At 36.9% G+C, this 18707-nt stretch overlaps 5 protein-coding genes and 1 pseudogene across 9 annotated transcripts; 2 read left to right on the top strand and 4 right to left on the bottom strand.

Moving 5' to 3' along the window:
- Positions 1–51: 51 nt before the first annotated feature.
- On the bottom strand, positions 52–1290 carry LOC123229942 (glycine-rich cell wall structural protein 2). Of its 2 annotated transcripts, none has more exons than XM_044655996.1 (2): positions 847–1290; positions 52–776 (listed from the first exon to the last, which is right to left on the bottom strand). In XM_044655996.1, exon 2 carries the CDS (start codon positions 714–716, stop codon positions 255–257), a length of 462 nt encoding a protein of 153 aa, XP_044511931.1. In that variant the 5' UTR covers positions 717–776; positions 847–1290; the 3' UTR covers positions 52–254. The 2 variants fall into 2 exon arrangements, with proteins under 2 accessions (XP_044511931.1, XP_044511932.1); XM_044655997.1 differs by having other exon boundaries at positions 938–1290.
- A 3405-nt stretch (positions 1291–4695) lies between these two features.
- Positions 4696–7442, top strand: LOC123229938 (subtilisin-like protease SBT1.7). The gene has a single exon (XM_044655993.1). The coding sequence runs from the start codon at positions 4840–4842 to the stop codon at positions 7147–7149; it is 2310 nt and encodes a 769-aa protein (XP_044511928.1). The 5' UTR covers positions 4696–4839; the 3' UTR covers positions 7150–7442.
- A 494-nt stretch (positions 7443–7936) lies between these two features.
- LOC123229941 (protein arginine N-methyltransferase 2) lies at positions 7937–10292 on the bottom strand. Its single transcript, XM_044655995.1, has 3 exons — positions 9987–10292; positions 9248–9643; positions 7937–8365 (listed from the first exon to the last, which is right to left on the bottom strand). Exons 1-3 carry the CDS (start codon positions 10258–10260, stop codon positions 8052–8054), a joined length of 984 nt encoding a protein of 327 aa, XP_044511930.1. The 5' UTR covers positions 10261–10292; the 3' UTR covers positions 7937–8051.
- A 609-nt stretch (positions 10293–10901) lies between these two features.
- On the top strand, positions 10902–14003 carry LOC123229440. Of its 4 annotated transcripts, XM_044655248.1 has the most exons (6): positions 10903–11200; positions 11514–11628; positions 11764–12399; positions 12512–12695; positions 13475–13513; positions 13629–14003. In XM_044655248.1, exons 1-5 carry the CDS (start codon positions 11124–11126, stop codon positions 13492–13494), a joined length of 1032 nt encoding a protein of 343 aa, XP_044511183.1. In that variant the 5' UTR covers positions 10903–11123; the 3' UTR covers positions 13495–13513; positions 13629–14003. The 4 variants fall into 4 exon arrangements, with proteins under 4 accessions (XP_044511184.1, XP_044511183.1, XP_044511181.1 ...); XM_044655249.1 differs by lacking the exons at positions 13475–13513; positions 13629–14003 and adding an exon at positions 12974–13095 and having other exon boundaries at positions 10902–11200; positions 11333–11628; XM_044655246.1 differs by lacking the exons at positions 13475–13513; positions 13629–14003 and adding an exon at positions 12974–13095.
- Positions 14004–14071: 68 nt separating this feature from the next.
- LOC123229632 lies at positions 14072–14721 on the bottom strand (annotated as a pseudogene).
- Positions 14722–14992: 271 nt separating this feature from the next.
- On the bottom strand, positions 14993–17250 carry LOC123229441 (protein TRIGALACTOSYLDIACYLGLYCEROL 5, chloroplastic). The gene is made up of 5 exons (XM_044655250.1): positions 17093–17250; positions 16967–17014; positions 16843–16887; positions 15591–15623; positions 14993–15450 (listed from the first exon to the last, which is right to left on the bottom strand). The coding sequence occupies exons 2-5, from the start codon at positions 17004–17006 to the stop codon at positions 15284–15286; spliced, it is 285 nt and encodes a 94-aa protein (XP_044511185.1). The 5' UTR covers positions 17007–17014; positions 17093–17250; the 3' UTR covers positions 14993–15283.
- Positions 17251–18707: the final 1457 nt, after the last annotated feature.

Here is an 18707-nt window from a genome sequence, read left to right as displayed (position 1 = left end):
TTTTAGGCATCTTTGACCGGTGAAGAGATAGGATTGCGTGAAGTAATTATCTTTCTGTGAATGCAATCAAAATTACCATTTTTTCAGAGTTGCTTTATTTGTCATCGAAGACGTTCCAAACTAAATACATATGACAAGCCAAGAATAATAAGAGAGGGCGACAAATTATGTCGTTATTCTTCTTCCATTCTTCCCTTGCAACAACACAGCAGATAATTCTTTCTGGGGTACCTCCACCCTCCTCATACCCGGTCTTATCCAGAGCCTGAACCATAGCCTCCCCCGCCGCCGCCACCACCACCACCACCACCATATCCTGAACCTGAGCCTCCGCCATAGCCGCTTCCTCCGCCGTTACTTCCCCAACCATAGCCGGAGCCATGTCCACTGTCCCCTCCACCTGAACCCAAACCACCTCCAGAACCCATGCCGCCTCCAGAGCCAAAGCCCCCACCAGAACCATAGCCATTACCTACTCCACCCCCGATCCCAACCCCAAAACCACCACCAATACCAGCACCATAGCTGCTGCCTTCGTAAAAACTAGTAGTAGGCCGCACTCGATGGCCAGAACCTGCCACTTTGGTAGGGCTAGTTTCCTTTCCAAACCCCATTTCACTTGGAAGCCTCCCTCTGATAGCTTCTACTAGAACACTACTAATGAGCCCCAAACACAAGAAAGTAAAGCTCCATAAAACCACACCATTCCTTTCCATATTTTCACAAAACCAAATACACCCCTACCCTCTCACAACGATCACTTACTTATACACCACCTGCACGTTAAACCACAGTTGAGAATATGAAATATAACGCAATGTAAAGGAAAAAAAAAAAAAAACTTACCCCAGCCCAACCAGTTTTTTTTTTGGAAACAAGAATGCTAAGGTTATGGACCAAGTGGTTAGTCAAAGAATATATAGAGGGTGAATGTCACCTGCTGGTGGACTGTGTGATCTGGTTTTGGTGAAGCTGGCGAATTGCATGATCACCATTAGCTTCGCATGTTTCTCCGGCGAGAGATGCCAAACGGGTCGGTTAGCTCTATCTGGGTCCAAAACGAATCCTGATTGTGAGCTGGGTCGGCTACGTCAATGTCAGTGAGTTTAATGGGCTTGGCATATTAAAATTAGACAAGAGTGAGAAAGAAATATAGTGGACTTGCAAAAGATCACTGAGTTGAACCCTTTTCAACACCAAATAGAACTTTGGCAGGCTTTAACAACAAATGAACGGGCCAATTTACAAGTTTGCATGTTGCAACCGGCTGGCTGCCATATATATATATATATATATTCACGGTAGACTACCGGTCAAGCTGAAGTAGAAGAACAATATTCTTTATTTAGCAAGCCCCGTTTTCAAGGTCGGCCATTGTTTTCAACAGGAACATGTCATGTGGCAAAAGTAGTTTGTTAATTTTCAAGTGGGCCGAATAACCATCTCACCCAAAATTTGACGAAAATAACAACTTTCTCCCTTTAAGTTTAATAACTCTATGTTTCGCCATCTATCAAAATTATTAATGAAATCTGTTGATTTTACAAAGTTGGTGAAAGGATAAAAATGTAACATATCGTTATTGAAACTAAATAATGATTTATCTCTAAAAATTTATACAATTTTAATCCACTATTAATTAATAATTATAAAAACTAAAAATGATAAAATTTTATAGATGAGATTTTTTTCTTTCGATGTTGTCACCTTTGTGTATCATCAACCAATCTTATATCGATGTCACCTTTATGTTTTGTCAATTAGTCATTGATGGAATCTCTCACCTTAATAAGAAGCTTTGTTTTCGTTGAATCTTGCAATTTTCATTAACATAAGGATGTCTCACCACCTAAAAGAGCTTTAAGCTTATCTATACATTTAATATTTGTACGATTATAGGAGAATGTGGAACATCTATCTCCCTCTTTGAACTAAGAAACCCAAGATTTCTCGGGTATGTTGACATTGAAGAGCTTTCATTAGGTATTATTTGATTTTTTCATTGTTGAAAAGGAAATCTAAAAGCCCCTCTACCAATGTTAATTTTTTTTAGATCTACCAGCCCATCTATATCAGGAAAAAAACACATGAGATCTCATTTTGTTGGGGAGTGATTTAAACACTCAGTATTGTCAATTCTTTGAACAAGGTAACTGAACCTTTATTGACCAGAGCAAACAGATAACATGGCCTGCGTGCTTTGACAAATTTGGCTACATCATACAGTCACCACTAGCTGAGATTAGCTCTTGTCTAATCGGGGACACTGCAAAAACAATACAAGGGGCTAGTTATCACCTTCAACCCTCAATAATTAAGGCTGACAGATATCCTTAACTATCTGCCAACACTGTTCGATAAATGTCATTTTTATACTGAATGGACCACTGAGAAAGCCATCCATTCAAATAGAAAACCCTATTTTTGGCTGGTGTTTCAATTATTTACGCCGACGTTGCATGGGAAAGTGACCTCTTAGCAACTCTGGATGGATTTTTGTCATAAAGAAATTATAGAAGTTTAGCTTAATCTCGAGTGAGAGAGAAGGAGAAGGCAATAATGTTAGAAAATAATTATGATTTAACAAAATCACGCATAGCATATGAAATACCAAATTATATGTTAATCCAAATATATAATTAAGATTATGAATATAGAAAAACTTGTTTGAGTTATGTTTCTGAATTCAAAGAACCTTAGGAATTAACACGTTATCACAGGGTTATGCTCTAGAAAACTTTCTACGACAATTTTGAATGGCTAAAACAGTATATTTCAAGTGTAGGCCTAACCAATTTATATAAGAGAGTATTTGAATCTTCCTATCAAAAGTCTAATAACTTAAAAGACCACACTATACTGTCTACTCAAATCAATAAAATTTAAGTGTATTATACTTATTTACTAAATTTTTATCTATAAATTGATATTAAAATATTTAAATATCTGATTTTATGAAATCAAAACAAAATTAATATTAGCCTACATCGAAAATTCCTAACAAATACTTGCTAACAAACTCACCATTAAAGGAAAACCAAGCAATAAGACTACATCCACTGGCCCATATGGATGCTAATGGATTCTGAATCCAAAGCCAACCACACATTATTTAATTTTGCTCTGCTTCTCCAACTAGATGATTTCGATGACTGAAATGACAGATGCCACTTTAATAAAGATATATATATCTTTTTAACTGCATATGATTCCATTTTCGAAACCTTTCCCTGGATTCATTCATCAAGTACTGCTAATATGAATCAGTTTCTGCAATTACAGAACAAGCATAGTAAAAAGAAACAGAGAAGTGTGCAATTATTGAGATAGAGGAGGGCCCTCTTCCAGCTAATTCCAGGACGATATTAGTTGAGAAAGATTAAAGTTGGTTATGATTAAATATTGCATTAGTTGATTATAATCTAATCAAAACGACCTTTATCTGTAAGCCTTACTTTTATGATAATAATGATGCTCGGCAGTGGGCCTTTTACACGATCCTTTATGTTTATGTAACTGTTTCTTCAACTCTTGAAATTTTGTTAAAACTATTGTGTACGGCTCCTCGATGTTAACTTAGTACTAAACTCTACTTTCCTCTTAAAAACTAATCCTAATAGATTATCTGGAAAGGTATCTAAAAGCTTACATACCATAAGAGTACTATTAAAATCAAGACTATCTTTATGACATGCCTCAAATGCCCTGAATATCTCTTGCTCGACATCTTTCTGCTCTTTAACACTGACAAGCAAAAAGCAGTATACACGTAGAATATGCATAAAGCTTGTTAGTGTCAAACATTGCCTTCTCAGCATTATTAAGATTAACAATTAATAATGCTGCCAAGAAAGAGTGCTTCTGTTATGATGTCAGGGTCACCTTCAATCACAAATATATCCCAATTTCAACCTGTAATAAATTTTTTTAATTATTTAGGTTGTGGAAAGCGACATTGCATAGGATCCGAAGCCATGAGTCAATAATCTTTCTTAGCATCTTAACAAATAATTTCATTAGTGGTCTTACTCCTTCCACTAAGCTTTGTGGATCCAGGTTTATCAGTGGGCTTGGGATATTCTTATCTCATCACTACACCAACATATTTTAACAATCTTTCTTCCTTCAGTTAGGCAATTGTAAATCATTATTAATAATGAATTGAGAGCAGAATAGACTCCTGTTTAATCAATTTCAGATCTGATTAACAAGAAGAGACCACTTTATGTCCCTGAGGTTAGGTTTTTGCTATGTCAGTATTACTTTGGCCCCGAACCCATATAACATCTGGCCTTCTGAGTTCAATGATAAACAAACCTGTAGCGAATTGCTCATATGGACGTTGTCTTGTAAAGTAAGTATTGTGGCAGGCCTGGGAAGTGGCAAAGTTTATTTGCCCACCAGACTCCAGACTCCACTAACTGGGACTTGTAAAATGATTGGTCGACCCTTTATGTGGGCGTCTGCCTGGAGACGTGACTGATCATACTTGTACCTAAAATATATTTGCAGTAAGATTCTATGCTCTGAATTCTGATGGGTTAAAAGGCAAAGCCTAATACAATAAAAATCACTCAAAGTTGTACACGGTACACCCGATAGAATAAAAATTCCCTGGTAGGCCCCTATATATTTTTTTTAACTCGAACTTCCTCGCATCTTATTATTATATAAGCCCATGCCCATTAGAATCGATTAAATATAGCAAAGGCCAAAGGGTAGAGAATCTTCTTTGCCTATAGCATTTTTGTCTTCAGCTCTCAGTGACGTCCTGAAGCTAAAACACCTAAAAATTTCACTGAAGTGCTTGAAACCTCCAACTAATAATAGAGTGAGAAGATGAAGATATTGAAGTTTAGGCTTCTACAAATATTTCTAATTCTGATTTTCTGCTATGTGGCAGCAGAAGCAGAAGAGAAGAACCAGAAACTCAGAAAGACTTATGTAATTCATGTGGACAAGTCCAGTATGCCGGCAAGTTTTGATGATCATTTTCAATGGTATACTTCAACTTTACAATCAGTATCAGATACTGTAGACATGCTCTACATCTACGACAATGTGATTCATGGCTTCTCCACAAGTTTAACCGCCGAAGAAGCTGAGTCGCTTGAAAACAGACCAGGAATCATCTCAGTCCTGCCTGAAGTTAGATATGAACTACACACAACTCGAACACCAGAATTCCTTGGATTGGGAAAGAGTGAAGCTCTCCTTCCTGCATCTGAAGCTGAGAGTGAGGTCATTATTGGAGTCTTAGACACTGGAGTATGGCCAGAGCTGAAAAGCTTCGATGACACGGGGCTTGCAACTGTCCCAGGTGGTTGGAGAGGAGAGTGCGAGGTGGGCAAGAATTTCAACACATCAAGCTGTAATCGGAAACTAATTGGTGCCAGGTATTTCTCAAAAGGGTATGAAGCAGCACTCGGGCCTATTGATGAAACCATGGAATCAAAATCACCGAGAGATGACGACGGTCATGGATCTCACACATCAACTACAGCTGCTGGTTCAGCAGTCTCCGGAGCCAGCCTATTTGGTTTTGCTTCTGGTACAGCGCGCGGTATGGCAACAAAAGCCCGGGTTGCAACATACAAGGTATGTTGGCTTGGTGGGTGTTTCGGTAGCGACATCGTAGCCGGCATGGATAAAGCTGTGGCAGATGGAGTAAATATTATATCTATGTCAATTGGGGGAGGTCTGTCAGAGTACTACAGAGATACTGTCGCAATCGGAGCTTTCACTGCAATGACACAGGGAATTCTTGTATCCTGTTCAGCTGGAAACGGTGGACCATATTCGGGCAGCCTATTCAACGTTGCACCTTGGATAACCACTGTAGGTGCTGGAACTTTGGACCGCGATTTTCCGGCCTATGTTACCCTTGGAAATGGAAAGAATTTCACTGGTGTATCTCTGTATGGTGGAAAACCATTATCCAGTTCCTCGGTGTCACTAGTTTCCGCTGCTAATGCAAGCAATTCATCAGGCGGCAATCTTTGCTTGATCGGAAGTTTGATTCCCGCAAAAGTTGCAGGGAAAATTGTGATATGTGACCGAGGGTCCAGTGCAAGGGTGCAAAAGGGTGTTGTGGTGAAAGATGCAGGCGGTGTTGGGATGATCTTAACAAACACTGCATCTTATGGGGAAGAGCTAGTTGCAGACGCACAGCTTTTGCCTTCAGCAACGGTAGGCCAAAAAGCTGGTGATGAAATTAAGAAATATGCTTCTTCAGATCCCAATGCAATGGCCACGATCACTCCTGGAGGCACACAATTGGGTGTCAAACCATCACCAGTTGTGGCAGCGTTCAGCTCCAGAGGGCCAAATCCAATCACTCCAGAATTGCTCAAACCAGACCTTATAGCGCCAGGGGTCAATATCCTGGCTGGCTGGACCGGTGCCACTGGTCCAACCGGGCTACAAAATGACAACAGACGTGTGAGTTTCAATGTCATTTCAGGCACATCGATGTCATGTCCCCATGTAAGTGGGTTAGCCGCACTTCTCAAGGCTGCCCACCCAGAATGGAGTCCTGCAGCCATTAAGTCTGCTCTCATGACCACAGCCTACTCAACATACAGCAATGGAGAAACCATTTTAGATGTTGCCACTGGACAACCCTCAACTCCGTTTGATTACGGTGCCGGACACGTGGATCCTGTAGCAGCTCTCGATCCTGGCCTTGTCTATGATGCCAACGTTGTGGACTACCTTGGCTTCCTCTGTGCCTTAAACTATACCACAGCCCAGATTAAGCAAGCCACAAACAAAGACTTCACTTGCGAGTCCAGCAAAATTTACAGCCTGGGGGACTTTAACTACCCATCTTTTTCTGTTCCTTTGCAAACTGCATCAGAGAAAGTTGGTGGCACTGGTGGTGCGACCAGCACTCTGAAATACGCTAGGACTCTTACAAATGTGGGCACTCCTGCAACGTACAAGGTATCAGTATCTCCACAGATTCCATCAGTGAAGATTTTGGTTGAGCCAGAATCACTGAGTTTCAGTGAACAAAACGAGAAAAAGAGCTACACAGTGACGTTTACTGCTAGTTCTATGCCATCTGGTACAACCAGCTTTGCTAGTCTCCGGTGGTCAGATGGGAAACATGTTGTTAGTAGTCCAATAGCATTAAGCTGGACATAATCAACCACTTTCAGGAATTGGCCAATTACTAAATCATGGACAAAGATATGCCTCCAAGCACAATGAAATCTCACTCTATGTTACATAAACGGTATATGAGGATTAGCCTCACACCATTCTATTATGTTTCAGCAGCTGAACTAAGCTGGAAGTTGCATTTGTAATTGCTCTCCACACAGGACAGGGGATTAAGAAAAGAAGGGGACAGATAATTGTACATAAAAATCATGCGTATGATTGTTGTTGAATGTATTTTAATAATATCTCACTAATGAGGTGATGGTTTGTGAATATATAGATTCTCCAAACTTTTGTTCACAGCAGGTACAATTAATAAGAAGCAAACTTTCAGAGAACTGAAATATACTTGATTAAAATGTTCTTCATTAACTCCTCAAAGAATTAAATTAGAATAAAACATGGTAAATAAATAGTAATATTCTGGTAATTGTTCCTAGCAACCATTGCTACCCGGTGATTAACCAAATTCTTGGGAAAATTCTCAAGTAAAAACTGTTCTGATCTCCAAAGATGGCCTCACCTCTGATTGTACATTCCTTTTAATACTTTGTGAAAGCTTTTGGACATAAGATGGTTGAGCTGATTTTTAAAATGTCTTGTTTACAAACAATGAACAAGCACAACAAACTTCTTGTTGGTACATTTTTCTGTATCTAGAAGGTGGCCCAGCATTTTTGACTCAAAATCATTACCTTTATCACTGCCTTTAATCAACAACATATGATGCCATAAGCAATCCAGTAAGAGAGATAATGTAAGAATCATCTGATCAATAGCATCCTACCAATCCTTAAATGAAGAGGGATGAAAACATTGAAACACACTAGTTAAATATTTCAGAGCTTACATTAAACAGGAAAAAAAGGGTACAAATTCAAGAATCATTCAGAATCTTGTATAGGTTGACAAACTGGAAGATAATATGTATCTAGCTGCCAATATTTTTGACGCACACCTTCCCAGACCTCTTCCCCCAGACAATTCTTAACAGGCAAAGGAATCAACTGTGTGGAGTAGCCCAAGTTCTCGAGTTCTAAAGAGACTAAATGACAGTAAACAACATGAAAAAATGCATTACCTCCACAAAGACCATTAAAAAACGAGTAGATTCCACCAGGTTTCAACAATTTAGGAAGATGTTGGTGAAACTCTCTCATGTCTTCATAATACTCTCCATAGGTGTCAAAGAATATGCCTGAAAGTTTTAGCCAAAAGAATCAGTGAGTTAATAACTTGATATAGTGGTTAATACTGTTGTGTCACACAAAACATCTAACATATAGATGACCTTCTTTTTTGTCCCAAAAGAGGTGAGAAAAGATAATCGATGAAAGAAGGGCACTTAAAAATTGTATCTCCCTTTATTTTTCAATCTTTTGTTTGTCTGAACAAGTTCCCATGTTTTCACTAGTAGCAAGATAAAAATTCAAACTTACGTCTACTCTTGTGAAGAAAAATTAAAAAAGGAAACAAATATGAATATTCACTCCAGTTTTGGTATTTAGTTGAATTCAAATTTAAAAAACACCCAATTTTATGTGTTCTAGAAATAAACTCCATTTCAGCTTTCACTTAATCAATTTCGAACATATGTTTTACATTAGCACATCTGTACTAAACCTTCCCATTCAGAAATATGACATGCTTTAATAATAAACTACGTGAGTAAACAAATCAGCAAATGCTCGAGGACCTCATTGTTGGCTAGAAGTGTATGTGTAATGTCACAAGACGGTTGTAGCACTATGAACAGAACCAGAATACTGCATATGACAGTTTTCATTAAGGAATCAACTCTTATATCAGCTAATATAAATAATATATAAGTCAACCTCATAGGACCTTCATATAGTAATAGGGCAAGAAATAAATTTTAAAGGGTACATATATAATTGGGATAGCAATAGTACATATATTTTACTTGTGGGAAAAAATATTCATGAACTCCAAATTGTTTAAATAAGTCCACACTAATGAAAATCCCACAAAAAAGGTACGTAAAACTACCCATATGTTACTTGTAGCTTATAAATTCACAAATTTTTTGGCTACACCAAGAAGGGAAAACATGACTTACCATCATAGGATTCAAGCTCAGAAAGAACATCTTGCCAACGACCAAATTTTATCTTCACATTATCCTTCTCACCCCAACCAGTTTGAAGCATACGCTTGTAAACCTCCAGGTGAGCCTCGACAATTGTGTGTGTAACAGGAGCATATTGTTGAATTGCTGTATCTACAAGCCCCATTCCAAAGCCAATGTTTAATATATGACCACCTCCTGAGCAAACAGCTTTTGCATGAGCCTCCATCAGTGGTTTCTCCCACGCCATCATAACAGCTTTGCTATTGGAGTCCATCAGCTTGTCTTCACTAAAGCTAACCCTGTCAACCAAGTAATCGCCCGTAGAATCACCGTTTATTTTTGCTGACCTCGCTATAGTTCCCAGTATCAACTCAGCCTGAATTCCTGCTCAATTAATGAAATTTATTCAAAAAATTCTCATTTCTCATGCCCAACTAGTGTGCGGGTAATCTAAGAATCAACCAATCATCAGCAAGACCTGATATAAAAAGTAGAGGGATGGTGCACATCCAAATGCCTATCAAATTGTTGCAGCTTATTTAAATATGAAAGCTGAGTCAGTTATCAACATCTAAGTGCAAAATCAACGAAAGATAAAAATCATAATTTGAAATTGTATATACACAACTCAATTACAGCGAACCTGCTTTCGCAATGAAACATAAATGAATGAATGAATAAATAAATAAATAAATATATATATATATAGGTACAGTTAAGTAATAACCAGCATTAAGGAGAACTTCAAAAGTTTCCTGGTGGCCAGAATCCATGGCGAAATCTCCGGCGGAGAGGTTCGAAGGAGACAGGGCATTCCAGGGGGCGCCATCTTCGAGAAGTATCCTGACGACGTTGGTGTGGCCAAGCTTGGCCGCATGCATGAGTGGTGTCAGACCATCGCCGTCGAAGTAGGACACATCAGCTCCTGAGTCTATCAAAGCTTTCACCTTGTCTGCGTCTCCGTTCCTCGCCGCCTCGCATAGTTGCTCTCCTTTCTCCATGGTTGCTTTGACTTTTGTTCACTCACTAATAAGTTTGATTCTAATCGACACATGCCTCCACCAAGCTCCTTCGTAATCACACATTGGTCACCTTTTTTTTTCTAATTATGCTAAAGCCCAATCCTCTGCCCTTGTAACGCCTGGTGAGAAGTGTTGAAAGCGGGGTTGTTTTTGCAATTATGAAAATAATAGTACACTTTAAAAGTTTGATAAGAAATATAAAAAATATTAATTTATACAAACAACTGAGATCAATAAAAAATTTGAAAAATATTAATTTATCCAATAACATAAAATATCAATTTAACCTCTGTGCACATAAATATTAAACAATAATATATAATATAATGTCTATTTAACCCTTTAATAGTAAATATATAATAATTCTAAGTTATAAAAAACTATTTATATTTTGACTTAAATTCAAATTAAATATTATGAAAATACATGGTAAAGGGGAAAGGTAATTTTGATATTACGGATTTGGTTATACTATTTAACGAAAATGGGAAAGATTGATTTTGTTTTGGTCCATGAAATATGGTGAATTATTTTTGGGATATTACTACATACAAAACGGTACCGTTCGAACGCTATATGCGTAGACCCCGCTATATTTATTTAATCAGGTGGCTATCGTGAACCGTTGTTTTCACGAGACATTATCACTCCTGCTGCAACCAAAAAGCCCGTCTTTTACGCTTTTTCTCGTCTATCGTTATCCTTCAAATGCTAGATTACCACAATCTAATTATATATTTGTCTGCTGTATCGATTAATACGTAGATTCCATTCGCGAGATTTTCTTTCGGGTAAATTGATAAATGATTGTTAATTAATCTAGTGGAGCGAGAGTTTTGGAAATGGCTTCGAGTTTTAACCGGTGGGAGAAGGATCCATTTTTTTCTGCGGCCGAGGAAGTTCAGGAATCGGCTGACAGGTAGCAAGTTTTGTCTTGTCTTGTTTGATTTATCTATCTACTTACAATGTATTATGTAATTTTATATCTCAACGATCCATGTGTTTCGCCTTGTAATTTTGACGAGCAATTTGGATTGGCTTTCAATCCCAGAGAATTAGGTTATTTGAAGATGCTGCCTGTTGGATGCGGCAGGGTTTCCTCGAATAATGGAATATTTAAGATTCAGATACATTGTTAACTTTGTTTTTAGGGTTTTGATGTTCAATATGGTTCAAATTGGTATCTATGGGTTAACATAGTTTTTTTTAAATTTTATTTTAACTGTGTGAAGGATGGAGTCGATGTTTAGAACATGGATTCACGCAAATAAAGTTGCTTCTAGCGGGTGGGATTCTAAGGAACTCCGTAGGGACTTATGTACTTCCCTCGGTACAACAAAATGGCAGGTCGTTTCTGTCTCCACAATTTGTTATATATGTGTAGTGATGAGCTGTTTGTTAACCATTTGTAAGATGTCAATTAATTATGGTTTTGGCTATATCAATTCAGTCAATATTAATTGATTTTGGGTGCAAGTGTAGTTAGAGGAGTTTGCAAGGGCTGTCAAATCAAATTATATCAAAAGCTCGATTGATGATGCAAGAGATAGGCATAAACAATTCATTATTGCAATTGAGGACCAAATTTTAAAAATTGAGATGTCGTTAGAGGATTCAGCTCGTACAGAGGGCAAGGCATCCCTGCCGTGGGTGTGCCTGGATGAAGGTGAGTGTAATGAACTTGCGTTGTTTTTGTCGGGGCCATCCATGTCTGATGACAAAGCTCTTGTCAAAGGCCAAGCGAAGGAAAATGAAGTACCACTAGTTACAGTTAAAGAGCCAACACTTGATTATTTAACAAATTCTAGTCAATCTGTTCAGTGGGATTCCTTGGAGGCTATGGATGAGAAGCCATATGGGCATAGGAGAACAGCCAGTGCTTGTGCTGACGTTGGTACTTGGAATATAGCAATTAGTGATGATGGTTGCCAACAAAATTCTTCCAAAGAGAAGCCCACTTTGCCCCCACGAAAGATACCTAGTGTTTCTGGGTTCCTTAATTCCATGGAATCTGTGGCCAAGTTGAAGTTGTCAAAGAATGGAATTAGGAAGTGGAAATCAGTAGATCGTTTCCAGGAAGCTGATACTGCATTATTGAAAGCTTCTCAGTTGACTAGAGTGAGTATGCAATATCCTGCTATTGCATTGTAATCTTCATAAAATTTTACTTCATTATCAGACTCTCTTTTGTGCCATTCATGATTGCAACTTATCTCAAATTTTCTGATAGGGTATAAATGCATGTTATGAAAAGAGCAAGAGTTGCCTAGACAGTTGTGACGATTGCTATGATAAGCAACTTTATGGCTGGTATGGATCTATTCACAGACTGCTTCAGAGGTCTCAATACCAAATGCAATATTGTCGGCCTGTTCAAGTGGCATTGTGGATTGTTCTTCTCCTTTGCTTGATTGGTGAGCTTGCCTAAAGCTTGTATAGTTTTGTTTGTTTATTGAAAGTTCAAAATGGCTTACTATACAAATGGGATTTTTATCTATATTTTTTAAGCAAAGTGTTAATGAAGATGCACCATTTGGATATAAAGATTTTTTGTCTAGACTGATTGTGTTTTTTATTGTCGGAGAAGCTTGAATTTTTGAAGTTTTGTTGTAATGAACCAAATAGATGTCAATTTGTATCTTTGTACACCTTCAGTGGTAGCTAACATGCAAATCTCTGATGGCCGATGTAGAATTGGGGGCTCCACAGAGCTGTTGGGCAGCACCATGCCTACAGCAGCCTTGTCTACATGTTTTGGAATAGAAAGTATTCCTCAAAAGAATATTGCATTAATGCACCTTCAGCATTTTGATTTGTGGATTTCTTATGGATTTCACGAGCACTGGGAAGGTTTGCCATGTGTCTTGGCATTTCTTTATACCATTTTGTCATTTACTTTTCCCTTAAACCTACATGATCTGCAAATGGCTTTTTGGTTTATTTTCCCCAGAACATAAGCACACTTTAGTATCTACGTGACTGTGTATTATTCTAAGACTATGTACTTGAAAGTTAAAACTGACACAACTCAAGGTGGTTAAAGGTTAAATTGTAAAGCTTGGAAATTAGCTGGAAGATTTTATGGTTCTTGGTTCTTTTCTTGGAAAATGATTGTATTAACTTTTGAAGTGTTTAGACAAATATCAAGTGGATCTGGAGTCATAATTAATTTGGCTCCAAATTTTATTTATAGGCCTCTGGTGGTTAATCTGATTTCTTGTCTGTAAAGTAGGTAAGTATTAACCCTATTTTTGTTGTATCCACAAGTTGGGCATCTTGGTTCAATTAAGTTGTCTTCTAAACTGAATTTCATTGAAGGCTTACATGTTTATTCTTTGTTTCTGCAGTTATATTTGCGATCTGTTTTTGAAAAGGAAAGGTAGAATCTTCATCTGGCATTCTATATTTGAAGCAGTGTGTGGGTGTGTGAAGAATACCGGTGCACATTGATACTAGCCGGATATTGAGGGGTAGGTATTTTCTTCGAAAAGAGTCACCAATGACCAAACCCAAACACTAACACCCTTGAAACACTTCCTCATCCCCATCATATTTTTTTTTCTTTAAATCACCAAATGATTTCTTTTTCTTCCAAGTCTGATTTTCTGTTGCATTGTTCTAACAGCCGGGATAATGGCTGAGAATGTGGAACCACAGTTTTAGTCAAAGATCTGTAACTTCGTTCTTTGTTCCTGTAATATAATCTGAGCTGTTTCTTTTTTTTTTTTGGTTTCTTTGTAACCATAATCCATTTAGCATTTGAAGTTTCTCAGCACTTTGTTACTAGAAATTACACCCCGAAATAGCAACTGATATTATTTAACTAGGAAAATTACAATACATGATGAAAATAAACACGATTATTGGTCTGGTATCTGGTCTGCCAAGAAATCTGTAAGGGAAATAGGGGCCAGCAACCAGAAGTGGCATGAAGAACTCAGGAAAAGCGGTGCATTTAGGCTTGCCTTGGTCCTCAAATGACATAAGCTTCCATTTCTTTCTTTTTAGAAAGGCAGGAGTGTATTTAACAGTGAAACCTTGGAGAACACCCACCTGATATTTGAGGAACATCATCTGAGCAGCCTTGCTGTGTCCGATATCATTGAATTGCTTTGTTGTATCTTTCCTTACTGACTTAACAGCACCTCCTCTCCGCCTGGGTGTTCTGCCAGGAACCTTGTCACGTTCAGTACCTGTTTAACAGATTTCCATCCATGTTATTTAATCATCCATCCAAGACCCAATAAAAACCCAGAACGAGAGATAGAGAATTACTCTGCCATTGATGACAAGCCAGCAATCTTTCTTTGAATTGTGCTGGGCAACCTGTAAAAGCGTGAATATTCTGTTTTCTGCCAAGTTTTCTTTGGAATTAGCTGGGACTTCGTGCTTGTGTTTGTGCAAATTTAAGGGTTGGGTGCTGAAAAGCTGGTTGGGTTTTCACGTTTCAGCACCCCAACTGCCACACCATTCTCTAGTGAGTTAGAGAAAGGTGAGGCCGTGAGGACCAACTCCTCTTTCTTTGAGGTTGCCTTTTGGTTGAAGCTGAATGATGACCATATTATGCTGCTCTCACAATTTTAAAAGTGCTTTTGATGTCAACTTTGCTAATGCGGCTGGCTAAACACAACCAAGTGTAAACAGACATGCGACATCAGGACACAACTTCCTAGAACAAACCACCTTCAGTTTGTCAAACATAAAAACAAAATTCAGGATCAAATAGTAAAATATATTGTTATCAACCAAAGGTTCAACATGACTCCAAAGACATTAATAGCTATTGTTCCACCTCAAGGCTGATTTTTTTATAAATTTTACCAAAAAGGCATCCAATAGTATGCACCATAGACATACAAAAGTCAATAAGTGTATAGTCTTCTTTCCACAAGCAAGACTGGGTTACAAACTGAAGCCCCAAATGCTCAAAATTATGCTTTTGCGTCTCTCCAACTAGAACTCTCTGCTTCCTTTATGAAGCATCCTTCATAAGATTCAAAAGTTATTGTGAATTACATACTTTCTGGTTGCTTTCTGAAACATCTTTAAATTCCTTTCCATCACTCCCAAATTCCAAGCCCTGGAATGTGACCCTCGATGATCGATACTGACTCCCAAAAGCAGTGCCAAAACCCCAACCAAGACCTAAGCCAACACCACAGCCCCCACCTTTGAAACCAAATTGTAATGTTACTGACTTGTCCAACAAGATAGATTATATACAGAAATTATAATATCAATTAAACAAAGATAAGCGCCATAAATTGACTGGACATTTTCGCAAAATAAAAAATAAGTTCATATAATACCTGCACCAAGGCCCAAAATATTTAATGGCATGCCTGTGAAAGGAAGCATGATATATTAGCAAATGTGATGCTTGGAAGCAAAACATGAAGTATTGTAATTAGAAACACAATAATTTTTAAGAAAGAACAGCCATCAAATACATTCTATAACATAAAAGTATGAAAACTAAGAGAACACCAAAGAATCTGTAATACATAATTTTCATGAATTTATTGAATCACAAGATAGGAAGTAAAACGTTGTTCATGTTTCGTGTACTCACTGGACAAGAACGATGGGTTTCTACGAATTACATAACTACAAGATTATAGAATTGTGCCAAAGTAAAACATGAAATGCCCAACAACAGAAGCACTTTCCAAGTGAAATATAATAAACTTTTTCCCTATAAAAGAAAATTGTTAAATTTAAACTCCTGGCTTGTTATTGGCACACTTAGATAAGTGGTGGGAAAGAATTCAGTTATGGGTTTTTACATGTACCAAAATTCTGGCATGCTACTAATCTTCACAAAACAAACTACAGGGTTAGATGCCTTCAATAGACAGATTCATATATTAATCATCAGAACTTTTGTATATTAGATGGCAAAGTAATCAATTTCCAAGGAGGCAACATTGTTTCAATTAGGTTTTGTGTTGCACACTTTGCTGTGTGAAAAAATGACCACATACAATATTCTACAACTGTTTAAGCACAAACCTTTTAGAGTCATTTATACCATCACAGCTATTCCTTATCTTAACAAGTAGAAAGTGAATTAATTGGATCATAAAGAATCATTTCATGGTTTACCCATATCCTACATAACAATGACCAATATAAGTAGATATATAAAACTTCAACATATCATTATATAGCAATTAAATTAGCAATATAATCACTTCTCTTTCCTTCTCTCAAAGAATACCAAAAGTTAAAAAGTGAGAATCATCTTCTTTTATCCTTCCTTCCAAGTTCCAACCTATTGACCTAACAGACGGGCAAATGATAATCACAGTGTTCTCTCTACTTTCCATATGATCAAATAAACAAGAAAGAACGAATTCCATTTGCTTATTTCCATTTCACTTCTCCTTAATCTAAAGGCACTCAAACGCACACAATATTCTTCTCAAATTCGAGGTTGTTAACCCTAAAAATGACCGAAATATTACAAAAAGACAGGAGCATACAACAAATTGCAAATCGATATATGAAGAAACCGTAAAAAACATCACGAATTAACAGTTAAATTGATATGAAACAGACCTCCGAAACCCCAGCCTACACCGAACCCGCAACCCACTCCAAAACCTGAAAAATAAGCACACTCGATAGATTGTTTCTACATAGTTTTACGATTATTGTTTACAATAAATCCTAATAAGCATACCGAATCCAACACCAACTCCATCGAAGTTTGTAAGCACCATTATTATTACTGCCAAAGAAATTACTCAAATAAACTACCAAGTTGGGAAAAAAAACAGATAAACTAGCAGATATTAGTGATACTTACGAGTCTGCAAGAGGGGGAAAAGAAAACTGAATTACAAGCTATGCAATTTCGCCTTGCAACAAAGCTACAGAGGAAGAATGAAAAGAAATCTGGTTGTTAGCTTTCTCGGTTCGACTATTTCAATCACCAGTATCCTTTTACTTAACGGAGGATTTAGGATTCCGTTTTCTAATGCATAATACTGAATGTAAAGACAAAAACACCCTTATGCGACTAGTCAGGTGTAATGCTCACAACAGTTCGCTGAAATTAGAGTTGAAAGCTAGTCAATCCTTCTAAGAAACATAAAGAGAGGCAAAAAATAGAGATTAGCAAAACTTGCAGTATATAGAATTTTTCATTATTATATTATTATTATTATTTTATAATGTATTTCGGGAAAACAATTACAAAAAGTTTTAAAACAATTATTATTATTTTATAATATATTATAAAAAGGTTTTTGCCGACATAAATGACATGCATTTTCATAATAGTCGGAGAGTCGTGTTATCATTTTATATTTAATATGATATAGATTATCAAATCTTTATAGTGACAATTTTTTTTTGATATGTGTTTTTTTATCGCTTGCACCTCATTCAATAAAGGACACATGCGTTAATCGAACAGTTAAACTTTCTTTTTATTTTAAATACAATATAAATAAATGGTATATAAACATAACAAGTTAAATTTTAACACAAATCAATTAATTTTGTATAATATAAATATCGATTTTTATATTTATAAGTCTAATATATTTTTAATATGGTATCAAAATACGAGTTAAACAATAGATTTAATAACGTAAAATGTTAAACAAACTTAGTTAAACAGTGAGTCTAACAACTTTTATTGGTTACACTTAAGAGAAAGTGTTAAAAATTAAAGTTTTATATCTAATAAATATAATATAAATTGGTAGTATATAAGTATGAGAAGTTAAGTCTTAATACAAATCAATTAATTTTGTATAATATAAATTTTAATCTTCGTATTTATAAATCTAATATATTTTTTATATGAAACGGATTTATTTTACTTACTATACATTAATCAAAATATGCTCATTTTTACTTTAAAATAACATATATATATATATATAATAATAATAATAATTCTAATAATACTGATCATTTAATCGGATCTCTATCATTTAGTGGTAAGAAACTATCCACGACATCATTCTCAATGGGTAGAGATGTCAATTGGGCCGGGTCGAATGGAGGTCTGGCCCGAAACACGAAAAAAAGATCGGACACGATTAGGCCCGGCCTGGTACTGTAGCGTGCCGGGCCAAGCCCATGGAGTTATCAGGCCGGGCCTTGGACTTTAATATTAAACCCATGGGCTGATCCGGCCCGACCCGGTACTGTGCATATATATATATATATATATATATATATATATATATATATATATATATATATATATATTTTTTAAATTTTTTCTGCGCCTTCTGCTGTTGCCTTGCGGCAGAAGCAAGGATTTGCTTCTGCCACCGCAAGGATTTGGTTCTGCCATTTGGCAGAAACTGCTTCTGCCTGGGCAGAAGCCCTGGCAGAACGGCTTCTGCCTGGCAGAAGCCGTTGGCTAGCTTCTGCCACAAGGCAGAAGCTAGCCAATAGGCAGA

This window comes from Mangifera indica, chromosome 11 (genome assembly GCF_011075055.1).
Source record: "Mangifera indica cultivar Alphonso chromosome 11, CATAS_Mindica_2.1, whole genome shotgun sequence".
NCBI lineage: Eukaryota > Viridiplantae > Streptophyta > Magnoliopsida > Sapindales > Anacardiaceae > Mangifera > Mangifera indica.
This window is presented reverse-complemented; position numbering and strand designations above follow the sequence as displayed.

Excerpts from the sequence above, each read along its gene's own strand:
- LOC123229942 (XM_044655996.1), bottom strand. The coding sequence starts at position 716 with ATGGAAAGGAATGGTGTGGTTTTATGGAGCTTTACTTTCTTGTGTTTG.
- LOC123229938 (XM_044655993.1), top strand. The coding sequence starts at position 4,840 with ATGAAGATATTGAAGTTTAGGCTTCTACAAATATTTCTAATTCTGATT.
- LOC123229941 (XM_044655995.1), bottom strand. The coding sequence starts at position 10,260 with ATGGAGAAAGGAGAGCAACTATGCGAGGCGGCGAGGAACGGAGACGCA. Across the intron at positions 9,644-9,986 it reads TGAAGTTCTCCTTAATGCTG|GAATTCAGGCTGAGTTGATA; the intron begins GTTATTACTTAA and ends TTAATTGAGCAG. Across the intron at positions 8,366-9,247 it reads TGAGCTTGAATCCTATGATG|GCATATTCTTTGACACCTAT; the intron begins GTAAGTCATGTT and ends TAAAACTTTCAG.
- LOC123229440 (XM_044655246.1), top strand. The coding sequence starts at position 11,124 with ATGGCTTCGAGTTTTAACCGGTGGGAGAAGGATCCATTTTTTTCTGCG. Across the intron at positions 11,201-11,513 it reads GTTCAGGAATCGGCTGACAG|GATGGAGTCGATGTTTAGAA; the intron begins GTAGCAAGTTTT and ends AACTGTGTGAAG. Across the intron at positions 12,400-12,511 it reads AAGCTTCTCAGTTGACTAGA|GGTATAAATGCATGTTATGA; the intron begins GTGAGTATGCAA and ends ATTTTCTGATAG.
- LOC123229441 (XM_044655250.1), bottom strand. The coding sequence starts at position 17,006 with ATGGTGCTTACAAACTTCGATGGAGTTGGTGTTGGATTCG. Across the intron at positions 16,888-16,966 it reads TGGAGTTGGTGTTGGATTCG|GTTTTGGAGTGGGTTGCGGG; the intron begins GTATGCTTATTA and ends CTTATTTTTCAG. Across the intron at positions 15,624-16,842 it reads TGTAGGCTGGGGTTTCGGAG|GCATGCCATTAAATATTTTG; the intron begins GTCTGTTTCATA and ends TTCCTTTCACAG.